The sequence below is a fragment of the Lycorma delicatula genome, chromosome 1 (genome assembly GCF_047948215.1).
Source record: "Lycorma delicatula isolate Av1 chromosome 1, ASM4794821v1, whole genome shotgun sequence".
NCBI classification, from domain to species: domain Eukaryota; kingdom Metazoa; phylum Arthropoda; class Insecta; order Hemiptera; family Fulgoridae; genus Lycorma; species Lycorma delicatula.
In genome coordinates, this window is record NC_134455.1 from 135,208,814 (window position 1) to 135,234,935 (window position 26,122).

A 26,122-nucleotide genomic window follows, 5' to 3' on the forward strand; every position below is an offset into this window, starting at 1 on the left:
TATATAGCCAACCCACTATTTTAGGTACATTCTGTGTATGAATGAATAATCTTTATAAGAATCACATTTGTGAATATACGCCACAATCATGATATCAGCTGAAAAGTTGGTTTGTTCTCTCAAATCTTATCTTATCAGCTGCAATAAAAATCAATATCAGAAAAAATTTCTAGGTTACTTTATAGATATAAAGATTAGTTCCTTTAATGTCAGAATCCTATCCTATCAGTTGATTTGTTAGACTCCCAAGCTTAATTTCATTGCAAAAAATGCTATAATGCTAAAATTAAATATAGTGCCATCTAAGCATAAATATGCATAATTTGCATTTATTTTATGCTAGCGCTCCAGACAGATTGTTCTACCCTTCAAATTATTGAACCTCTTAATTTATTATATCGTGGTCTGCCAGATCAATGTTCAAGCTCTTTGTATTGAATAATTTTAATAATCTTGTATGTGCAGAGAAGCATTAACAAATAAGGATACAAAAAACTAATACAGTTTTTATAAACAATAGTGGGGGAGAGTTTCCAGATCACTCAATAATATAGTAGAAAATTCAACAAAATGTTTGGTCTTCTAATTTTAAAACACGAATACAATGATACTGAAAATTTTCAAAACAATTTTTTTAATACAAGCAAGAATGAAATTACAATTTTTAGGTTAGTGCACGATCAAAAACATACAACTGATGATACTGTAAATTAAATTTAATATATTTCATGTTTAACCATTAAATTATGCTTTTTTTTAAATTGTTTTACCAATGTTAGATAACGGTGAAAAAATTAATAAATTATTTCATAAAGTAATAAACTTTTTATGAAGATTTTTTTAAAAGTTTTTAAAGTAATTTATATGTTATGAGTACTGGAATGTTAATATTAAAATTTAAGTTTCATAAAAAATAAAACAAAATGTACTGGTATGCATACACGTACATAAATGTTTTGTATTTTTATTCAATAGTTCAGTATTGTTATATGTAATGTAATATTATGAACAAATATAAGTTTACAAGAATTATGATAAAAACACTGACTTTTATTTAATTATATTTATTATTGTGCAGTACTTTGAAACAGATACTAATAACAGTTTTTTTAATTAATGGTAACATAAATATTGCTACTAATATTGCAAATGTTCTACACCACATAAATGAGCAAAATATTTTTTTATTATATTATAATCTTTTCTTCTAATATATTATATACGCTTTCATCCCTACATACCTGGTCTCAAAAATCTTTTGTTGATATTTACCCTCAGATGTTTGAACTACATGACCAAACAAGCTTAGTTGAGTTGATTATTCATACTGTAAACTATGTTTAATAATAATAATTGTAATGGATGTTTCAGAGAAACAGGAAATGTCATATGAAGCCTATTTTCATATGAATGGTTACAGTAATAACAAAACATTTCTGGTAATGAGCTTAGCAAGATCCTACTGAGTTATGAAACCATCTTTTATATAGTATCAAAGTTACCATGTAGTGTTCTTTTCCATTCCGTGGAATAAAAGTTCCTTATTCTTTTGAGAAGGTGAGTAGGCTTGCAACTACTGTCATTACTGCTCAGCCTATCAAAATGGTGTAAATTTTTGTTGCTGAAAAACTAGACATTTCCACAAATGACTACCCAGTTTCAACAAGATGTATTAACATCACACACAGAACATGTATTCATGGCAGCTCTGCTGCTATACTTCAATTGTTTGACAACCATATAATTTTGGGAAATAGTAACATGTTTGGCTTCCAAGATCCTCTAACCTGCTAGCATATAACTTCTTCTTGTGGGGTTACTTTAAAAGCAAAGTGTATTGCAGTAGAGTTACTACAAAGAAGAACTAAAAGCCAATATATGCAAGGAAATTGCATCATCCCTGTTACAACACTCAGTTGAACTAAACAAAATGTAAGTCAAGGAATGCAGAATGTCTTAAGCTCACCTCTGCTAGATGCCATTTTCAAAAATATATGTTACTTATGTTTTTTCTTAAATGGCATATTTTGCACTATTAAATTACATGAATAGATTTGTTATAAAAATATTATTTTGACAAAAATATTTGTTCCTTAAAAATTTCCTGTTTCCCTGATATAATCTATAGATCATATTTTATGATTTAATGTTATGTTTTCTTACAATAAAATAATAATTTTGTAGGTTAGTAGTATTTTTCAATGATCTGCATAGTTTAAACCTTGTTGCTGATGTTAAAGGAGTTTCAGTTGTTAAGAACACATGCCCATCATTACTTCAACCATTACGTAGACTTTCCTTAACTAAAGTACTTCAGGTATGTTGTACTATTTAGAAAAATGTAATACTAATATGTAATATAATTATTTTAATTTAATATCAAATCTGTGTATATTTACATTTAAATAAATACTGTATTTATATTTTAGTACAAGGAGTGTTGATTTTGGGAGAACTCGGACTGTTAAGACGTGCTATTTTCGCTCCGCTGTTTTTTGCTTTTTGATCGGGTTTTTTCGGCTTTATCTATCAGGAAAGTGCTGTTTAACATTGTGATTGGACCACTGGACAAGTCTAAAGAAAAAATAGAATTTTTGGTTAACGGATTATTAAGTTTTTTAAATTTAAAAAAAAAACTTTTTTTTTTTTTTTTTATTAAACGGAAATTTTGGATTCACATCGAGGATGGATATACAAATAAGTGTTTAAAATTTTGTGAAAATTAGACAACGGGCAACTGAGTTATTTCTGTTTTTTATAGTGGACATTTCGTGCAAGTGAATACAGGAGAGTGACGTCATTGTATTTAACGTAAATATGGACTTGGATAATTTTCACTAATAACAGTAGGTATACTGAATTTTTTCTAAGTGTTTACAAACTTTTATAGGGGTAACTTTAAACGTTCATATCTTGTTGCCCGTTGGTCGTAGACCAAAACTGTTCAGGATCAATACGAATTGGGTAATTTCCTATCGATTGACCCCCCCTTATATTTTTTTTATTTTGGGGGACTGTTTTGACCCCCCTTTTTTTGAACGCCCCGTTGGTCCTGGATCAAAACCGTTCAGGATCTATACGAATTGGGTCATTCCCGATTGATTGACTCCCTAATTTTTTTCGATTTTGGGGGACCATTGACTCCCCCTTATTTTTGGCTACCCCACGTGTGGGGTATCAAATTAAAGGGAATTACTTGGAGAACACAACTGCTACATAGTTGTTGAGTTTATTTATCATCCATGGCGGATAAAGCAGAACAAAGTTATGCTAGTGGACAGGGATCCTCAGGCCTTCTGCCGCTGAAACCGACTGATCCCAAGGGCAAAAAACAAATTAGACAATCCTCCTCTGAAGAAGAGGTCTATACTGGTGGCTTAAAGGAGGTTACTCTTCGACTAGGACAAGCGATGATGCGTTACAAACAACATCTGGGAAAAAACATGTTAAATTATATGTATGACCATAGTAAAGAATTAAGAGAAATATACACTGCTTTAAAACATCTGCAGGAGACTACGACTACTCCAGAGACCAGTTCACAATATACACAGACTGATATGCCCCCTGGTGCAGATCAGGAAGACATATTAAGTCTTGAACTAACTGATGAGGAACTTCTGGATATGACCGCTAAGAGATGGTCTGCCTGGACAATGTCTAAAGCCAAATTAATTACCTTTCCTGCAGAGGGCGTTACAGATACCTGTCAATTTATTGATATCACCAAGTCCAAAAGGGCAATGGCAGAGGGCAAGAAGGCTGGAATGATAGCTGTAGACACTTCTGTCATTATGGATGACAAATACGATACTCAGACCAATAAGTATACTGTTTTCTACGACTCGACAGAGAGCGACAGGGCTGCTGCTGGTTGTGTACTAGGCGCGGTCAAGAAGATCTTACTAAGGGCCCCTAATGCGGCGTTCGTTTTGCCAAGTGGTCCTATTGGTGTCATGATTAAGAAGATGGTTATCTATCTGTTCAGGACTAGTGAGACGCCTGCATTGATGGTAGCGCCGAAAAAGACTGAAGAGAGTAGAACGCTTTCTAGATCCGCTTCTGCTCGGCGATCAACACCTCCTGTGGAGGGCAGCAAAGTGGTGGTTGTCCGGTCACAGGGCAAGTCGTATGCTGATCTACTCCGGACTGTAAAGGATAAGATCTTTAAAGACGAGGCAGGGGAAATCCTGTCCCTTCGCAAGGGTAGAAATGAAGACTTGGAAGTCAGAATTAAAGATCCTAAAGATGCGGCTCAGTTTACCGCAACATTGAGAGACAGGGCTTCTGACCTTCAAGTGGATTTTCGTACTAAGGGCGACCGACACGCAGTGGTACACGTTAAAGACATGGAAGAGAGTACCACAGCGCAAAAATTAAGCGAGGCTATTATGGCTGTTATTGGAGACACTGAGTCTTTCAGAATTACCTCATTACGGCAGGCTTATGTAAATACTCGAAATGCGACAGTAATAACCAATCAGAGGGCTGCAACTAAGTTAATTTCCAGTAGAATTAAGGTCGGCTGGGGGTTCACTGCCGGGCTTATATCAGGACTGATAATATGAGGAGTCAAAGATGCTGGGCCGCTGATCACACGAGTACGGTATGTAAGGGCCCGGATAGGTCAACCCTTTGTTACAACTGCGGTCAGAAAGGCCATGTGATAAGAGACTGCAAGGAGGCCACTAAATGCCTTGACTGCAACGGCACGGACCATCGCACGGGAGGAGTGCAGTGTGGACTACCTAAATAATGGCTAAAATAATACTATCTAACGCCAACAGGAGCATTCTTTCCCACGATCTGGTGGGGGAGACTGCGAACGATCTTGAGGTTGACTTTATAGCCACCACAGAGCCCAACCTGAGAACGGCGGCCAGAGGTGACTGGTGGGCTGACGCGGTTGGGGATGTTGCTATCAGTAATGTCTCCGGCCGTCTTGGCTGGCACCTACTTCATAGAGGTGAGGGAATTCTAGCAGTAGCACTCCCGGACTTTGTCCTTATAGTAAGTCCAAACATTAATATCGGGGACTTTGCGCAGTACATCAACGATTTGCAGCGAGTCATACAGCGGGCACCTAGTAGACCTATACTCTTAGGCGACTTTAATTGTAAGTCCATTTTAACTGGCAGCTCTTATACCAATGCAAGGGGACGAATCTTCATTGACATGATGATGACCACAGGGCTGATCTGCCTGAATGACTGCACTTATACATACGAGGCAAGAGGCCATAGATCAGTGCTGGATCTTACGCTGGTGAACGGCAGATGGAATCCTTCCGTCTTTAGTTGGAGCGTTCTTGAATCTGAAACCGGAAGCGATCACCTAGCAACTTTGCTTGTTATGGAAGGCGCAAGACCTTCAACATCAGCCACTGCACGATTTAGATTTAGTCCAAGACAAGTTGAGGTGGTGGTTAACAAGATTGCCAGGACCCTATCTGATGGAAGAATAGTAACGCCGCAAGTCCTTCAAGAATCAATTATTACAGAACTGTCTAGAGTCCCGCAGTTTGGAGGGGGTCGTCACCCAGTATACTGGTGGACGTCTGAAATTGCAGATCAGCGAAGAGTGTTACAATTTTGGCGTAGGAAAAAGCAAAGGCTGCGGCCCGCTGGCGGTGCGCCATATGACCAGGTGAAGGAAAGATTTGTCCAAGCTAGGCGTACTTTGAATCATCTAATAAAGAGAAGTAAAAGAAACTGTTGGAAACAGTTGTGTGCTGACTTGGATTCAGACCCGTGGGGACGGGCATACAAAATAGTAATGAAGAGACTAGGACGCCGCTTGCCTGTCCTAGTTACAGAAACGGCCAGACTGCATCTTCATAGCCTCTTCCCTGTTCATGACGAGGGACATACGGACATAATAGACTGTGAAGCTAAACGCTTTACACAAAACGAGGTCGCTATTGCCGTTTCTGGTCTGAAGGATAAAAAAAGTCCGGGTCCGGATGGAATCCCGGCTGCCCTCCTCAAAGGATTAATGAAGATAATCCCCTGGGAAATCACTGATGTGGCCAATTATGGAGTACAAAACAAGACTTTCCTCGCATGCTGGAAGGAATCACGGACTGTTTTCCTGCCTAAGAAATCCGGCAATCAAGAAATCATTAGCTATCGGCCGTTGAGTCTCATCAATAATATGGGAAAGGTTGCCGAGCGCTTGGTAGCGAACAGACTTATCTAAGAATTAGAGTCCAAAGACGGGCTTCATGATAACCAATTTGGGTTCAGGAAACATAGATCCACGCTGCAAGCTCTGGATAAAATTACCAACTGGGTATTGTCTGTCAGATCTGGTACGTGGCGTACCAGAAGAATCCCGTTGCTTATTCTGTTAGATATAAAAAATGCCTTTGGATCGGTCCGGTGGGATACGATTATGGCAGCTCTCACGGACAAACAGATTAGTTCCTATATCAAAAGACAAGTACGAGAATATCTGACTGATAGGTGGACTTTGGTCGAGGCGCTTGAAGGTAAATTTAGATATCAGCTTCATGGAGGAGTACCGCAGGGGTCTGTGTTAGGCCCCTTGCTTTGGCTAATAGTAATTGATGGAATACTCAGACTGAGATTACCTGAAGGCTCGGAAATAGTTGCTTATGCCGATGATTTGGCTATATTAATTGAAGCCAAAACTGAACGTGACCTTGAAGTTGCCGGTAATGAAGTGCTAACATTGGTTAATAACTGGCTCTCGGACCGACTACTACCTTTGTCTTTAGATAAATGTCACTATATTTTTCTGGCTGGAAGAAGGTGACTCAGAGACCTAAATCTCCGCGTGGGCGATCGTAGACTAGACCGTGTGGTAGTAACAAAATATCTTGGTGTCATTATAGACCCAGCTCTAAAGTTTAGTCCTCATCTCGCACAGAAATGTAAAGAGGTCGAGAATACCGCAAAGGCTTTAACAAGATTGTTGGCTGGACATGAAGCTCCACGTGCATCTAGGCGGCGGGTCATTGCCTCAACTTTAACCTCTGTATTATTGTATGCTGCACCTATATGGGTAAAAGCACTTTGTGTTGCAAGAAATGTCGCAAGACTTAGAACTCTGCATAGGCAAGCTCTTATAAACATCACTTTTGCATACCGCACCATCTCTTACGACGCGGCTTGTGTATTATCATCGGTTCCCCCTATCGACCTCTTAGTTAAAGAGCGATCACTTAGGTATCGTGGCATGCCAAAACAAAAAGCCCAAGCCAACATCAGGCGCATATGGCAGGACAGATGGAATCTTTCCACTAAAGCTACCTGGACCAGGAGATTGATACCCGACTTGGGCATGTGGCTTGATAGAGGACATGGGGAGGTTGGTTATTATCTTACTCAAATACTTTCTGGGCATGGTAGCTTCGAATATTATTTACATCGATTCGGTAGAAGACCAGCATCTATTTGCATGTTCTGCCAGGATTCGGATACTGCCGAACATACTCTGTTCCACTGTAATAGATGGACTATACATAGACGACGTGCAGGGCTGCAAGAATTAAATCCGGAGAATCTGTTTCTTTTTCTCCTGCAATCCACTGACAATTGGAACAAAATGGAGGAGTTTGCCAAGATAGTGCTAAAGGCTAAAGATGATGTAGCCCTTTTAAGAGGCCATTTAGGCCCCGTGGTAACTTAGTAGTGTAGTTTAATATTTTCGTTAAGGCAAGCAGCTATGAGGAGAAGATCATTCCTTCGTTTGGGGATCATAACAACTGGGTAATGAAAAGACTGAGACCCGGTTCCCTCGGCGGGGGCTAGGGACGGCTTTGTCGGGCCTGGTTCTCTGTCGGGGAGGGCTTGAGGCAGGCACATTAAAACAAAAGATCCATCCGGGGAGGCTGACCTGCTGTGCCGGACGTACAGCCGGTGGGTGGGGAAGCCTCCTTTGAGTTTAAAGGACACTTTCCTGGGCTGCGCATACTTGAATGGATACCCGGCCCGGGGAAGTAGGAAAAAAAAAAAATTATATATAAAAATATAATTTTTCTGTGAGAATCTTTTTTTATTTTTTAACGTTATCTCCTTTCAAGTTTGTATACTTAGTTAAATGATGTCAAATTACAGATGTAAATATTAGTGTAAAATATGATGCACCCATCCTCTTGAAATGCCTATTGTCTAATTGATCTCATGCACTTTCAATTTCTATCCTCCATCACTAAATCAAGGATTTTTTCAGTATTCTACCCAGCTGTATCCTTAATAGTCTGTCCAGGAAGTCCAGCACTATCAATATAAATATTTTGAAAATAACCAGTCTAGTTATAAACTGTTCTAATCAATTGATCTCACTCACCATAATATTTATCTGCTTTGGCTTTACTTTCCTGTGCAGTCTTGTTTCAAAAGTAACGATTGATCACCATAAAAAATTCCCTTTTGTTCATTTTTCACAAATCAGATATTTGATAAACTCAAACAACTGCCAACAACAGAATGTAACTTGGTGTATGCAGTTAGCGGAAATGCAGGAAACTAAGAATGGCCTGAACAATGTACTACAAGCACCATTTCTTGACTTTGAACAGATTTATCAAAACCCCTTATACCAAAATGCATGGTTGTCTTATATTGTTTGTTTTAAACTACTCTAAAAAGATGAAGTATTTATAACAAAATTTACAGGTTGATTTATTCTTAATTCTGACTAAAAATGATGTTACCTATGATTTCAAAATTTTAATGAAGAGTGGGTAGTAAAAGTATAAAATAAATAAATAATAAAACTAATTTTCTAACTGAATGTTTAAGAAAAATAAACAATCGACTGATTCCTCCAAATTTTCTGTGCAATGCATGTAACTAGAACAAAAGAGTACGATGGTAGAAGTAAGAAGTGTATCAGATAGAAGCAGGTATAAATAACAAGAAAACATTAAAATATTTAAAATATATTACTGAAAAAAGTTGTTCATAATGTTATAGACATTATTATTTTTTATTAATCTTGCAATTCATGTAATGAATCTTCTAACAGATGTTTTATGTGGTATATCCTTCCACCTTCTAACAGATCGAAGGATTAACTTCTTACTGCTGCTGTTGAACTCTTTTGTTTTATTTGCATAAATTGCACAGAAAATTTGAAGGGATCAGTCCATTGTTTATTTTTCTTAAACATTCAATTAGTAAAATAGTTTTATTATTCTATTTATTTTACACTTTTGCTATGTTTTTAGTAAATATCAGTATGAATTCTCTGTGAGTCAAAACATTAAACATCATCATATGTAACTGAAAATATTAATTTTAAAATAAGTTATCAAAAACTCAGAATTATTGAATGTGGTTAAGTTCATTACTACTAAAGTTAAGAGTTTTAGATAAATGAATCTTTTGTTCTGATGGATAAAAAATAATACATTGTGTAGAACATATCAGAAATGGATAGACATACTTATAAACATATACTGGACAAATCTAGGAAAACCATGATAAAACCTTAATCAGATCAGCATTTTAAAACAAACAAATATAAAATAAAACCTAAGTGCGATTAAAATTCATATTAATTATTTAAAATATAAATACATGAAATAATATTAAAGTAAATGTATAAAAGTATTAATGAAAATTATTTGAGCTCATATTTATGTACTTGTTGAAATCGGATGCAGAACATTCCAGGTTCTCTTTTTTTATTAGAACTGTTAAAAATTCACTGAAATAGTTGAATTCTTTTGTAAAAACTGCAGATTTATATATTTAAGTGGATTTATCTGTTAATGAATTATGTCAGTGAATGTGTTATTAATTACACTAAAATTAATTCATTTCTAATAATTTACACTGATCTATTTAAGCTGGGATGTTGGCAGTAACCAGACATAAAAAAGACATAAGCCATTTATAATATCTACAGATCTACAGAAAAGCTAAATTCAGTCTTTAGGTTTAATAATTTGTGGATAACAAAATTCGACATGGAATCTTGTGTGCGTGTGTGTGTGTGTGGGTGTGTGTGTGTGTGTGTGTGTGTGTGGGGGGGGGGCCACTCATGGAATCTTGCAACTACCAGCTGTAAGAGAGTATAATAATAAATTTAAAACTCTGTTTAATTAATGAATCTTTGGTCTGAAGTATTATAATAAAACTGAAAATCTCTTATGAAAATATTAAAACATAATATCAAAAACAAAAAACATGACATAAAATTTTCCAGAACTAGTATCCAATATGCATCTTTGCAGCAAAATAAATAAATTTCAAGTCTCTTACCTTTTCACGGTTTTATTCTTTGTTTTTAATTAAATGGACTGGGAGATTAATGCTCTGTACTCTTTTGACATCTAAACTTTGCCTTATAATAATAAAAAAGATTATCATTATCTGAAAGAAGTGAACATATCAAAAGTTTTAACATTAAAAAAAAAAATACTTTAGGGATTGGAAATTATTCCATAATTCTGATTTGTTATGTAGTTTTGATGACATTACATTGAATACATTAATCAATTTTTTGAAATAAATATTAACTACTTTGTTAAAAATTGTTTACACTAGTAAAAATTAAGAACTAAGCGCAATTTTAACCATTAACTATTCAACAATATTTCATTATATATATTTATGTGGTATAAATTATTCTTGAATATTCTCCTAGTTATTGTACAACATTTCATCCTGAGAACTGTTAAATATTGCTCATGCAGTATATTTTAAAACTGATGGATAATGAATAATCTATCTATAAATTTACTTATTAAATATGATAATACTGACCTATTCATCAAATTTGGTTTGAGCTGATATTTTTTCATATTTAATACATTTTTTCTTACACCATAAAAAATATGAAATATTATAAACAAAACTGTTATGATTACTAATTAATTTGGGTTCCATTATAACATTTCTCTACTAATTTTAATTATTTATAACTAAATTTTATTTCCCTAAATTTTAATTCCATTATATTATAAAATCTAATATGAGTACGTCATAGATATAAAATGTGTATAGTATTCATTTGAAGATATTGGCTCAACATCAAGCTGAACAGTGTGCTGATTTACTGCTGGAAGTAGTCATAGATATTTATCATGGTCAAGATGTAAATCCACTTACTTGTGAGTCACCACGTGTAGAAGATGAAAATGCTGCTGCTAGTTCAGATAACTCCAGCATTGAGGTATACATGTATGTATAATCCATTATATTTAGGTTAAATAAATTATGTAGTTGAGGTTTTATAAAGTTAATTTGTAGCGTAATAACTTTATTATTGTTTAATTTAATATGCTATTAAATAATAATGATTGGCTCATGTTTCATGCTGACCATATTACATGATTCAGTTTTGGTACATTTTGACAATTCACCAACAAATAATCCCTAAAATTAATTAACCATTTTCTGACTTCATATTGATGTTGAGATAAATACTTTCAATTATTATTCTCATTGAAATAAATAACACTGTTATTTTGAACTTAAATATATGTTATATATATAGATCATGTCAGTAATTTATAGAAACTTCAGCATCTACCAGGATGAACCAAGGGAAACTGGTAAAACCTTGACCAGAGAAGCATCATGAAATACACACATAATTAATTATAAAAAAGTATATATATAAAATGATTTCAAGTCTATGCTAAATATCTATTCATAGTGTTCTGCCATTAGGGAAGTCCTGTTGTGGTGCTGCTCTCCACCTTGATCTACTCTTTGCTAATCTCTTTTTTCCGCATATTTTCCCTTTTCCATAATTCCATCCATCATTTGAAATCTCTTTCTTCATCTTCCCTTTCTTCCATTCACCAAGCCTTCTACTGCATCCACTAATAAACACCTTCTCATACAATGTCTTAGCCAGTTCCTTTTCCTATATTCAATCACATTTAGCATTTTCATGTTCTCTCCGTTTCTCCTTGATACTTCATTTGTTACATGATCTTGCCATCTGACAATTATCATTCTGCATCACACCACACCTCAAAAGCCTCAGTTCATTTACTATTGAATTTACTATTGTCAATCTGCATCCACTGGTGCCGATTCACGGCAGGAGGGGGCTGGAATCCGAAAAATGTATTCTAAAGATCACGACTTACAACCACACATAGAAGGACTCTAAAGGTGTCTATCAAAAGGATGCTGCCACACATTATCTCTGGACTTCAACTGACCTATTGGATTTCAAACCCAACAAAGATTCCTGACTTGCTGGATTTTTATGTCAGTTCGGGAGTATCATATTTTTATACTGATGTGAAAAATAATTACAATTCCACATTGGATCACTCACCTGTACTTCTGACAATTAGTACAATGATTGTCAAAAAAAGGAATTCCTGTTCCTTTGCAATGAAAGAACAGACTGGGAGTCGTATTGTAGTTGAATTTAGGAGAAGCTACCTTTCATTATGGCGCTGAAATGCACTGATGATTTGGATGTAGCTACAGCCACATCATGCATGGTGTGAATGTAGCTGATGAACCGCTGCCATGCAGAAGGTGGCATGGTACTTTACTTCATTGGAGGTAATAATAAAATTAATAAAGATAATAATAGTACTAATAAAGTTATAACAGAGGAAGGTACTAATGAATTTGCACAGCAATGAATCATGTAAAGAATATGTTGATAGTCTAATCTTCCTGAAGAAATATGATCATTTTTTGTAGAAGGTGATGAAAAAATTCAAGTGACCATCAAACTCATTCCCACCGTTAAAGACGACTAATGGGTGTGCCTGTAATAACAGCCAAAAGGTCAAGGTGTTTGCTAAGCACCTAGGAAAAGTGTTCCAGCCACATGAGATGCAAGAATGTATCAAGGAGATATTAGCAACTTCTTAAGCAGCCAGATTCCTTTATGTCTGCCTTTGAGACCTTCTCAAAGGTGGAGTTAACACAGGAAGTGAAGAGGATTAAGAACATATGAAAGGTTCTGTGGTTTTACTGCATTACGCATAGAATGATATCTGCACTACTGTCTGGAGATACTTTTTACACACAGAATCTACTTAATTAATTCCTTAGAATAACTCACTACCCATCAGAATGGAAAATATCACAGATTACAGTTATCATAAAACTTGGGAAACCTTTGCAGGAAATATCTTCGTATAGGCCAATAACCATACTTACAATTTTATCTAAAATGTTTGAGAAACTGTTCCCTGTGCAGATTATGACCAGTTTTAGAAAGCGAAGTTGTGATTCCCGACCATCAATTTGTCTTTTGGGGTGGTCATTCAACAATGGAAGAAGCCCATAGAGTAACTAGTGTTATCGTCAGGTGTCTAAAAGAGAAAAAGGTATTGTTCGGCAGCCTTTTTGGACACAGAAAAAGCATTTGAAGAAGTTTGTTTGCCTGGATTACTTTCCAAATTAAAATCAGTTCTGCCACAACCTAATTACTTAATCATACGCATCTAACCTGGATGGTCTCAGGAGTTCCACAGAGGCTTAGTTCTGGGACTGGTTTTGTTGCTGGTCTATGCTGCTGACCTACCTAATTCAGACAGTGTTACAGATGCGTCATATGCAAATGACATGGCAATCTTGGTAGTTGACAGTAGCCCCAATATAGCCTCGGAGAAATTACAATCTGCATTGGATATATAAGCATTTGGCTATGTAAATGGAGAATGAAGGTAAATCCAAAAATATCCTGCCATGTAACATTCATGATGAGAAGAAATGATTACCTTGAAGTTCATTTACACAGTGTCAAAATACCTTATGCCAGTAAGGTAAGGTATTTGGGCTTTTACCTTGATTGCCGTTTAACCTGGAGTGATTATGTAACAGAGAAAATGAAGTTGCTTAACATTAACTTTAAAAAGATGTACTGGATATTGGTTAAGGAATCACAACTTTATTTATACAACAAAATTCTGCTTTACATGACTTTCTTGAAGCCGTTTTGCACTTATGGAATTGAACTTTGGGGCAACAACCAGTAACTGCAATGTGGAGATCATTCAACGGGTCCAGAATAAAATACTATGGATCATACGCCGTGGTTAACAATGAATACTGAGATACATGATTACACAGGAATTCCATATGTTCAAGAAGTTGAACACCAAGTCTCAAGATATGTGTCCATGATGGAGAAGCATGTTAATCACCTACCTTTTAATTTACTTGACAACAGTAAGGGCATTAGGAGGCTGAAAAGTCTCTATGTGCTTGATCTTGTTGACTGACTATTATGAGGAACCAGTTTGTTGGAGATACCAGCCTCCATCGTAGTGCAAGTGGTAACATCTCGGCCTTTCATCCAGAGGTCCTGGGTTCAAATCCCAGTCAGGCATGGAATTTTCACACATGTTAAAAATCATTCATCTAATCCTCTGAAGTAATATTTAACGATGGTCCCGGAGATTAAACATGAAAAAAAATGAAGTTTGTTGGACAACTTATAATTTTTATTTTATTTTCAGTTATTCAAATTTATGGATACTTACATTTATTATTTATGTATGGTTATTTTAAAGTTAATGTTTCATATATTGTTGTTCTATTTAAAGTTAACGTTTTATTTATTTCTGTTCTGTTTATGTATCCAACTTTATTAATGGGGCCAAGATAATTTAACTATATTTTCAGATACTACCATATTTTATTTCATAGTTAATATTATTTATTCATAGCATTTACCTTACATTTATTAATATTAATTGTTTTTGTACTCATTGAGCATTATCACTGGATGATCCTATTTCAAGTGATTGTCATACTACTTTATTATAGCTTCAACATGGAAGCTTATTGTAAATAAATAAATTTAACAAAAAATATTTACAAGGTATATGTTGAACAGAGATGCAGAAATCTCTAGGTTTTTAAAAGTCATCAACAGAGTAATATTGTTTCAAAAAATGAGAATTTTTTAATCATATTTTAAATAAATAAATGGAAAATCTTTTTCAAATGATTTGGTAAATTTTTTAAATTGGCAAGGAAGAATAATAATTTTATTCTTCTGCTCCTTTAAGTTTCCAGTTGTTGATGTATTAATGAATAAAAGCACATTATAATTAAACTAAAATATTACCAAATGAAACATTTATTTCTTTTGTTTTTTCACCTATCAGTAACGTATCTTCTTGGGTTTCATTTAATAAAAGCCATACATCTTTATGTTCTAACTTCTTACTTCAGTTAAACTTGACTACTTGAAAGAAATCTTGCAATCAGAAAAATTATTATAAATTATTGCCTTTTTTCTTTTTTTTTTTTTTTACATAAAAGTAAGTTCCTGTAACCCACAGAAGAAACGAAATATATAATTTTGCACTTCTGTTGATTGGTTTTTGTTTATTTTCAACATTTTCAAAAATATGATCAATAATTGAGAACTTGTTTCCATGATAGTAGTAATTTAACAAAAATTAACTAATAATAATAATTTTTACATTTTATGCATAAAAAGTCAAGTACAAATTCTGATCAACTTTTTGAATCTGTCACTGCCTTTGATAATCTTTATATTTTTTATGCTATCCTTCTTTTTTGTAAGTCGCAGTATTTTATTGAGTTATATTAAAACAATTTTGTTTTCTGGTAGAGATGAATATTGTTATTTTTTGAGACTAAGTGACTATACTTTTTAACAAAAACTACATTCATAATAAAATAAACACAAGAGATTAAGATTTTCAATTTTCTAAATACTGATTTTATACTTGCAGGTGCCAAATAATGATCTGACAGCCCATTTTTGTGTTTTGAAAACACTTTCATGCTACTGGATCAATTATTTACCATTGTTTGCTATAGTGGGGAGGGGTTGATGTGGTTGATCAAAAGTTTCACCAGTAGTTATCAGGTGGTATTGTTAAATATTTGCCAGTGTTAAACATGAAGGTTAATGATAATTCTTCCATTAGTTTTTATAACTTTTTTCATGCATGTAAAATTTTAGTTAAAATTGTCTAGCTCAAACAAAAGTGTTATTACAGAACCTATTTATTTTTATTAACATTTTAAAATAAATATAACCCATAATAAAATTATTATTAATAATAATTACTTTTATAACTATATCGATTTCCAAGGTTGAAGGTCTTCTTGCCTTTCAATCTGAAATTCCCAGTTTGGCATTCCAGTCAGGCAAGACATTTTTCACCTACTATAAAATTCATTATCATCCATCATCGTAACCATTATTCAACATTAGCCAGTTGTTGCTGTATGAATTAATAAATAAATAAAAACACATTATAATTATACTAAATAATAATTTTCTTTTTACCTGACAGTAATCTACAGTATAATGCACATTAATCCAAACACTTGTTTATTTCTATGTTGTGGCTACACTGCTTAACTACACCCATTCTTTAAGTTTTGTGTGAGGTTATTGTTCTTTGGTTATTTAGCAATTTTCATGTTTTCAATATTGTTTTGTGAAAGTACTTCATTTTTTATTACAAAATCATATTTTTTGTTCTGTGTGTCTTGAATATTTAATAATGTAAATAACTTCAAGAAAGCATTTGAAAACTGTACCTTTTTGAGCATACCAGTATTACACAATGATGAACAGCCTCTGAGTGTTCTGTTAGACTAGAACAATGAATGGTACTTTAAAACAATTTAAAGAAAGTGGTTCCTTTTCCTCAAAGGAAAAGTAAATGTGGCATTAAAGGAAAACCTACTCCAACCTATTACAGTGTTGGTTATTAGTGAGAAAAAGTCAATTTGATCCAAAATTATCTGTTGTGGACTTAAATCAAGAATTAGCAGCTAGCTAGTGGCACAGATTTACATATGACAACTGTTACACCCTGATTTCTTTAGCTGGATGTAAAGCTCATTGGCCAGCTAAAAAGCAGCTTTTTATCACCAGTAATGTGCAAAAAAGCTCTTTTTAGCTAAAACACATGCTAACTTACCAAAGAATGAAAAAATGTTATGTTTTCCAACAAGACGCATTTTTAAATTCAGGGACAAATGGTCCATACATTAGAAAAACATCAGATGAAAATATATCAGTAGCTCATATCCAACAACCAGTTTTAAAGGTACTTGTCCATTATTTCTAGGGTTGTGACACAACTTCAAAATAAATTTCGACAAGGCAACAGAGTTTTCAACAAGATTTGGTGCCATGCTATATCACAAAAGAATTTTTCTAATGAAACAGTAAAGTGCTTCTATGCCAGACAACTCTCCAGGATTAAACCCAATCAAAAATCTTTGGGCAATATTCAAAAATGAATTTAACAACAAAAATTTTGAACATGAACCAATTAAGAATAAAGGAAAACATAATAATTATTGGATGTTCAGAAATTGTACAAGTATGATACTTTTTATTAAACTGAGATCAGATTAATTTATACACTACTGTTAACTTCTTTGGTTTGACTCTTTTATTTTTTGTTTCTATTTGGATATACTGTCACTCTTCCATGATAATTTTTAAAGTTAATGTTAAATAATAATCTAAGAGAATTCTATATGTTCAAGAAACATATATAGAATTTGGCACATTTTTATGTTCCAACTTCTTCAGTTAAACCTGACTATTTGGAAGAAATATTACAATTAGTTTAATTATTATTTATTATTTCTTTTGCTTGTGGTTTACTTTGTTGGTTTATGTTTAAATTTAGGATTTTCAAAAAACTGCTGATAATTTTTCCTCATACTTGCAGTAATTTAAGAAAGGTGAATTAAAAAATAATAGTAGTAATTTAATATATTTTATTTATTCAAGCTCAACTGTAAATTCTGATTTATTTTTTCTACTTTTTTGAGTTCATCATTGCCTTCTATAATTTGTATAATTTTATGCTACTTATTCTTTTTTTAAGAAACATTTTTAGAAATAACTGTAGGTAAGAGTACCAGTAATTGACCATGTACCAGTAATTGACAATTTCTCACGAAAACAAAGAAAATGAGGTTTCAGTAGGTCACAGCTTGTTGCAAATTAAATTGGCAGACACGTTCTGCTAGTGTCTAAGTTGTAAACTTCCTGATCACACTGCATTGTGGGTAACAGTGGTGATTTTTTGTTGTTGTATGGTTTCAGGGTGTGCTACATTATGTTGGTTTGCTAAGAACCGAAGACTAATCAAAGTGAAAAATTACAACCTGTGAAAGTTTTATTGGGTAAGTTTACATTTAATTAATACTCTTAACATCTAATTATCATATTACATCATAAGTTTCTAAAATATAATCTCTCTTTGGCCTGTTTTAAGGGGTGGTCAACTACTAAATGCTTTACGATGGTTGACCTACAAATTGACCGGGGTGGTCAATTTCTGAATATTCTGACTGTAATTAATTTACTGTTGATAATGTATTAGCAAGCCAACAAACTGTATAAAAGGGTTCTGCACTGACTTGTATTGATAAAATTTGCTTCATTTCAGTAGTTGGCCCCATGATCAACTACTGATGCATGCTAAAAGTTGACCATAGACATGATGCACACACTCATGTCTTTATTACATAAGATGGGCTTTGTTATAACTTAACTTATGCTGTTGTTTATTTTTCAGGTGTGAAGAGCAAACAAGAGCTTACAAGAAAAGTAAGATGCCTGGAACCAACGGTTCCTTTCTCAATTATAGGGAAGATGCAATGATGGCTGCGGTCGAAGATGTTCGTCTGCACAAAACAGCTATTCGGACGGCTGCAAAAAAATTTGGAGTCCCAAGGACAACCCTCAAGTATAAAGTAGAAGGTAAGTCACCAATTGACAGGAAAATGGGACCTCCTTCCATTCTAAGCCAAGAAGAAGAGGCTGAAATATGTAGATGGGTAAAAAAAATGGCTTTGGCTGGTTTTCCTGACAGTAGATGAGTTTAGCATTAGTGTGGAGATGCAGGACATCCGAACCCTTTTAAATATGGTAAACCAGGAAGAACTTGGATTAAGAGCTTTCTCCGCAGAAACCCGACCATTTCAAGATGGATTTCTCAAAATCTGACTGTTTCACGAGTAGGTATCACAAGTGACAATATATTTACCTGGTTTTCAGAAGTACATTCTTACTTAAAAAACACAGTTATGACACAATTTTAGATGACCCATCTCGCATATTTAATTGCGGTGAAAATGCTTTTTCCTTAACCCAAAGGGTCCAAAAGTGCTTGCAAAAAAAGGTGACAAAACAGTATACCAACAGGTAAATGCCGATGAAAAGGAGTGTTGGTGACTGGTAGTGTTAGTAGTAACATAGCTCCGACCACAGTTTTGTTTAAATACAAACATATACCTCAAGACATTGCTGACAATTTCCCACATGAATGGGGACTCTGCAAAACTGATTCAGGGTGGATGACATGTGAGGCTTTTTTTGAATTATAGCTGATATTTTTTATCCTTGGCTGGTGAAAACGCAAGTCACATTACCAATAATTCTATTTGTTGATGGTCATGTCTCTCATATAAGTTTACAGACGTCAATTTTGCGAAAGTAAGGGCATAATTTTGGTGGCATTGTATCCAAACGCCACCCATCTTTTGCAACCCATGGATGTTGCTGTTTTTAAAAGCTTAAAAGAGGGTTGGAAAAAGAAAATCCATCAGTGAAGAGTAGACAATGTTTTACAAAAACAACCCACTCTTCTGAAAAAGAGAGACTTTGCAAAGCTTCTTCAAGATGTGATAAAAGAAAATGTTACTAAATCCGTTTTGTCTAACGCATTCAGAAAATGTGGTTATACCCATGGAATCCCCAAGCAATTGAGGTACCAGGACAAGTATCTAAGGAAAAAATGACTGAGTCAGTTCAGTTCTGTGTAAAATATTTGAAGGAAGGCTTGAGCTTTTTGAATAAAATTATTGACGCAGATAAACTTAATACTTTTCAGTTGTCATCCGAAACATGGTCAGGAAATCCACTGGATACATCTCTGTTTAACCTTTGGAAGAAAGTCAAAACGGAGCTGCAAGAACTCACTTCGACGACTGAACAGTGTACACGTGGGAACACACTACCAGGAACTAAATGTATTGACTTAGCTATACTTTCAAATATAAGTGGGACCTCAACCCCAGAAACTGAATTTCTTGATTGTGAAAACATTTCTGCTGAAGTGGGTGACAGCGCTTTAGAATTTCATCTTGGTGAAACCACTTTAATTGAGCTAACTGTCAATGAAGCCGCCACTCCTCAGAGTTTGAACTGCTTAACTGCCTCCCAACTGAACTAACTATGGACAATAGACCTGTCCCAATGACAGATCAAGCTATAAGCTCTACGAAAGAAGTGTCAGCACCGCCTAAAATAAATTTCAGTAATGAGTCTGAAACACTGTTGTCGCTTCTCATTAACAAAAATACATCTCATATTGTTATGTATCATCAGAGTGAAGGAAATGTACAAGAGTTTTCGGCTGCTGGCCCATCTCATGGAATACCGAGCCCATTTAAGAGACACTTTTTCTATCATGCTACTGAAAAAACCAATAAGAAAAGGATTGTGAAAGAAAGAATGCCTTCAGTTGTCTCTGCGAAACTTTGCCAAGAATATTTTAAAAAGAAAATAAAGAAGGAAGACATGGAACTTTTAAAAGTGGAAAGGGCTGCAAAAAGACAACAAAATGAGGAGGAAAAAGAAAGGCTGAAGAGAGGCAAGGTTCAACAACAAAAACCTAAAAGAGTGAAGAGAGTGATAAACTTTTCTTCGGAAAGCTCTGACCAGTGTTGAGATTTCATCCGGATAAAGTGTCTTAGATAATTCTTCAGGGAACGAAAATTCAGTTAACCGCACTTGGCAGCCGTTAGTCAAGAGTATAAATGAGTATGTCATATTCAAGTATGAGGGTCAATATTACCTTGGTAAAATAATTATTGTCGCTGACGATTCAGCAACCGTGTCATCTATGGTGAAATGTGGCCGCTTATGGAAGTGGCTGGAGAGACCTGATATTCTTGATTACCAATGAAGATCATTGGTTTCCCACATCAATGAGCCAATAAAAGTCAGCAAGACTCGCAATGTTTACTCTGTTCCAGAGTTAGATTTTCTGTGGAATTATTAAATATTGTTTTGACTCATGTTTATTAAATTGCTCATTTTTTATTAATTTTACTTGAAAACAAATTATTTCAATTATTAATTCATATTTACTGTATTTAATTACGAATTTTTCAGTTTTTGTATTTTTAAATAAAGTAGACAGTTGCTAAAATCATTTCTAACTTTTATTAACACATTATTATCATCCCTTCAATTCACAATTACAGATGTGGTCAATTACTGACACAAAATATGGTCAACTACTAATTTTATCAATTTTTTGTCTTATTTCAACAAAAACTTCAGTTTGCAAATAAATTTATTTAATTTCTACATAATAATTTTAAATAGTATCATCTGTTCCTTATTTAGAAGTGTAAGTAAATATCTTTCAGCCCCCACCACAATATTTTAAGTTGAAATAAGGGGTGACCATATTATTATTGTTCAACACTCCCCTTAAATGGTCAACTACCGGTACTTTTACCTAATAATTTTTTATGTTTAATATAATTTTATAAATATATTGATTTTTTCCGGTCATTATTAATTTAAAAATTGTTTTAAACTAAAAACTGTCCTTTTAATTAATTTGTAAAATTTATTTAGAAGTGTTTTTAGAAACAGTTGCATTGTCATTTTATTTGATCATCTATTAATTTTAAGTTTTTTTCTGAATAGGGCTTTAACAAAGTACATGACTCCTCCACATGGTCCTGCCCATAAACGTTATGAAATTCAGAAGTCTGATGTACCAGTATTAGATTCATTGCTAGAAAGAGAAAACACAATACTTCAACCTTTACTAAATAAAATGGCTGCTATTACACCAAAACAACTTGGACCTTATGCTGTTAAAAATACAAAATCAGGTTTGATTTACTATTTTTGATAAGATTGTTTACATTACTAAACATTATATTAGTAAATTTCAAAGATAAATTTATATAAAGCATTATATTTTAATCAATAAACATGGAAAATACTTGAGTTGGTAGCAGTTATGATTTTAATTTCTTATATACAAGTACATTTAAACAGTGAATCACGAAGTTCTCCAGGGACTTTGATAACTTATTCCACACATGAAAATATGGAAATAATAAATGTTAAAAATGAGTCCGCAATTTTCAACGATTCTTTATTGATTTTGTTGCTCTTTTTAGTTCTTCAGAGTTGTCCTTAAATTGCTCAGCCGCATCCATAATGAAGATAATTAATTTCTCACGAGAATGTACTTTTGTTTTGTTTACAATATTATTTACCCATGCCCAGACACAAAACTCTAAAGGTATTTGACCAAACTATCTGGAATGTGGACCTCCACGACCTATCCATTTCTTAGAGAAATGATAATTTAAGTGAGTGGGCCTTGATTGTGAAGAAGGCCCCATATATTGATGCTAAATCGGTGTTGAAAATTGCCTTCCACAGTTTCATGAGAATCTATTTACTTCTGCCTATGTTTGCTCTAAACATAAATTGTTGACATAATCTCGAATGAAATTTATCTCGTAAACAAAACATTGTAGGATTTTCAATTTGCATCCCACTAGTTTTAAAACTCCAGGCGAACCGTCTCCTAAGAGTAGATGTTGAACTGTCTTAGTAAGTGCAAAACTTGTTTTGCTTGTGTCTAAACCATCGAATGCTATACTCCGGTCCCCTTAGACAACAGCGTCGTTTTCGAACGTCGCTGTTTTCTAACTTCGAACTATCTGTCGATCGTTCGTAGTTGGTACGAATAATATGAAGCAAACTTGTTTCCCGAAGATTGTAGAAAGTCACTAATTGTTTTGGGATAAGGAATCCTGCCGATTCGGAAAAGGTATTTCATATTCTACTGCAGCAGTTGTAGCATTACCATTATAAACACCCAAAATGAATACCTTATCACCGTATTTCTCAATTGTAAATCAGTATGCATTATTTCAATAGCAAACATCAAATTCGAAGAAAACTGCTAACAACATAGCTCACAATACCCACATTGAATGTACCTTACAGAATGATTAAACACTAATACAATATTGAGTATTGTTAATCAGCTGTTGTTATTTTACTGACAACTTTGGAATAATTTTTCAAATAATTTATTGTATTTCTGTCATTAATTAAAAAATTATCTAAATTTTTTTATTATTATTTATTTTTATTTTATAATTGCCGTGTAATTTCCAGGTTTTTTTTACATTTTTCACAGTATTTTGTTTTACCAAATTTTGACATTACCAAAAAAGAATTTTGATTTTATTTACTTTAAATACAAGTACTTTTCTGATAAATGTAATGTATTGTTTCTAAAAAAATAGATTTTTTGTAACCTTTCTTTGTTTTATTCAACTTACATTGCACCATTTTTTTTAGGAACAAATTCTGTACAAGTTTTGTTAACGTTGTGTGTATTCCTTATTTAGAAATGTTATTGTACGTCAAACTTAAAAAACAGGGTTTTTTAACCCCCAATTGAATGGTTTTCACCCCAAATTTCTCAAAAACTACTGCGAGTACGGTTCTGGGAACCATTTTATTCGATTTTTCAGGTAAAACACCATAAGAAATCATTAATTGTGAACCCCGTTAATGTACTAAAAATTTCAGTACAACCTCATTTCACCGGGTTAGCTGAAATTCGAGGAAAATCATTCACTAGCAATAACTCGCAAACGAAGCATTTTAGGACATATGTTTAATAAACTTTTTCCATTATTTTCACTTGTAGAATAGGTTATGAAAATCCTCTCTCTTTTTCCTGTTTAGCCTTTGGTAACTACCGTTTAGATAATTCTTCAGAGGATGAATGAGGATGATATGTATGAGTGTAAATGAAGTGTAGTCTTGTACATTCAAATCCGTGTAAAAATAATTGGCTTTACTAGGGCTTGAACGCTGGAACTCTCGACTTCCAAATCAGCTGATTTGGGAAGACGCGTTAACCACTAGACCAACCCGGTGGGTAGGTTATGAAAATCCTGGGAGAACTTAATGATACTCTTATAAATATATTTCTTATTTATATTTTTTATTTTTTGCTTGATGATCTGTCACATAAGCTTGAAGCTTGTGCTTGGGAGTTGAAAATGGAATTTTTTAGCATATGAAAAATGCCATACCTTACTGGGATTTGAACCTAATACCTAAATATGATTCATTCTAATTACTGTATTATCTCCATGGCTGAGTGGTAGCATCACTGCCTTTCATCCAGAGATTGGGTTTGAAATCCAATCAGGCTTGGCATTATTTATCAGTTATTGTTATTGGGTGTCAACCTGTTGTTACAGTAAAAATATACATGTTTTATTACTAAAAAAAATAAAACAAAACATTAAACCTCAAATATATTTTTGCTTTTAATATAGTATGTTTTTTATAAACCATTTTAGGCCATAGTAAGATAAGAAGAAAAGTACGAGATAAAATATGTGACTATTATAGAAATATTCTTTGGGGAGAAGTTGGAGGTTTTCTTGAGCATATAATATTATGGTGGAGTTCATTACCTTTGGGTGCCTTGGAACCAAATGCAACACATCAATTTCTTAACTGGCTTCGCAATTTCCTGAAAACAGGTAATTTAAACATTATGTATTAATTATATAGATTATTATTTATAAAGATGATGTGTATTCAAAACTCAATAATCATGGCATATGTTGTTTTTACCACACTGATTGTAAATGTAAAAAAAAGTATCTCTTTATTGTACTTTTTGACTTTAAAATTTTAAAGATTTTAAAATTAAATATACCTGTTAAGCTTTGTACCAGCAGACACTATTTCCTTGTTTATTGAAGATTAACATGACCATAACAATCTATTACAAGATTATTGTCTTTCTAATGCACATAATCTTTCTAAATAATTAGCCACGTACATTAATTACAACATGAGAATTCATAATTAATAATACTTTTCTAAATTTTCAAACTTTACTTATATACAGCTCAATTATTTAACTGGAAATCATGATGTGAATATGCTAAACTTCATTATAACCCTACATTTTTTATCATACTCTGGGTATTATATTCTAAATTATGCTATGACCTAATAATATTTTGGTTACATATTCTCCTATTATGATTAGATAAGGTAACTGTCAGCATCAAATAAATAAATAATTTTTTTTATTCTGATCGATTCAAAATAGTATATTAAATAAATCATACCACGAATGTATAGACATGTTATTACATGAATAGAAAAAGGAGCTACCCTAGTATTAGCCTGGATGGGTCAAGGGAAACTATGGAAAAAACTTGACCAGAACATATAAAAAAATATACTGTTACTGTAAAATAAGAAATAGATTTCTTTAAAGTCCATATTAATATTTTAAAATATAAAACATGAAATAATTTTGTCAAATAAACACAATGATATTAAATACAAGAGATAACTACCAAATAATTCATAATGCATTGTGTTATTGAAAATTATTAGAGTAAATATTCAAGTATATATTGAAAGAAGGTGCAGAAAATTCAGGGATTTTTATTTTTTAATCATTTAAAAATTTATCGACAGTCATGTTGCTTCTATAAAACAAATTTTTTTAATTGTTTGTTAAATAAATCAGCAGGAAAATTTTTAAAAGACCATTATCTGTTTTTACACAACTGCTCAAAAAGAGTGTAATGGAATGTAATCCATGTAAGGAATGTAATGTATTATATTATAATGTATTATTGAGCTGCTATGTTGGTGGAACATAGCAGCTCAATGGCTCAATTTAGTTGTATGACCCCCGCATTGGAATCCTTACATTACTGGGAGTGTCAGGCAATATATTTATATACATATGCTATATATGCTATGACCTAATAATATTTTGGTAATATATTCTCCTATTATTTATAATGATGATGCATATTCAAAAATCAATAATCATGGCATATCTTGTTTTCACCACACTGATTGTAAATGTAAAAAAAGGTATCCCTTTATTGTACTTCTTGATTTAAACTTTAATGAATTGAATTCATGTACTGTGAGCCTCTACCACTGAGTGAGCTGGGTTTGAACTGAATGATTCGAATCAATCGAAAATGATAGAATAAGTTTAAATTAAATGAGTTTAAAAAATTTCTAATTAATAAATATTTCTGTTTAAAATAATGGGCTTCCTGTGGGGGACTGCAAGTAAGGCTAAAGT

The 26,122-nt window shown here is 33.3% G+C and overlaps 1 protein-coding gene across 1 annotated transcript in view; it reads left to right on the forward strand.

Moving 5' to 3' along the window:
• LOC142317650 (uncharacterized) overlaps window positions 1-26,122 on the forward strand; it is a 75,939-nt gene that overhangs the window by 16,769 nt on the left and 33,048 nt on the right. Inside the window, exons 3-8 of the mRNA XM_075354206.1 lie at window positions 2,185-2,317; window positions 10,993-11,156; window positions 18,497-18,758; window positions 20,311-20,645; window positions 21,646-21,836; window positions 24,351-24,536. Coding sequence (XP_075210321.1) covers window positions 2,185-2,317; window positions 10,993-11,156; window positions 18,497-18,758; window positions 20,311-20,645; window positions 21,646-21,836; window positions 24,351-24,536 — 1,271 coding nt within the window. The remainder of the gene's footprint in view (window positions 1-2,184; window positions 2,318-10,992; window positions 11,157-18,496; window positions 18,759-20,310; window positions 20,646-21,645; window positions 21,837-24,350; window positions 24,537-26,122) is intronic.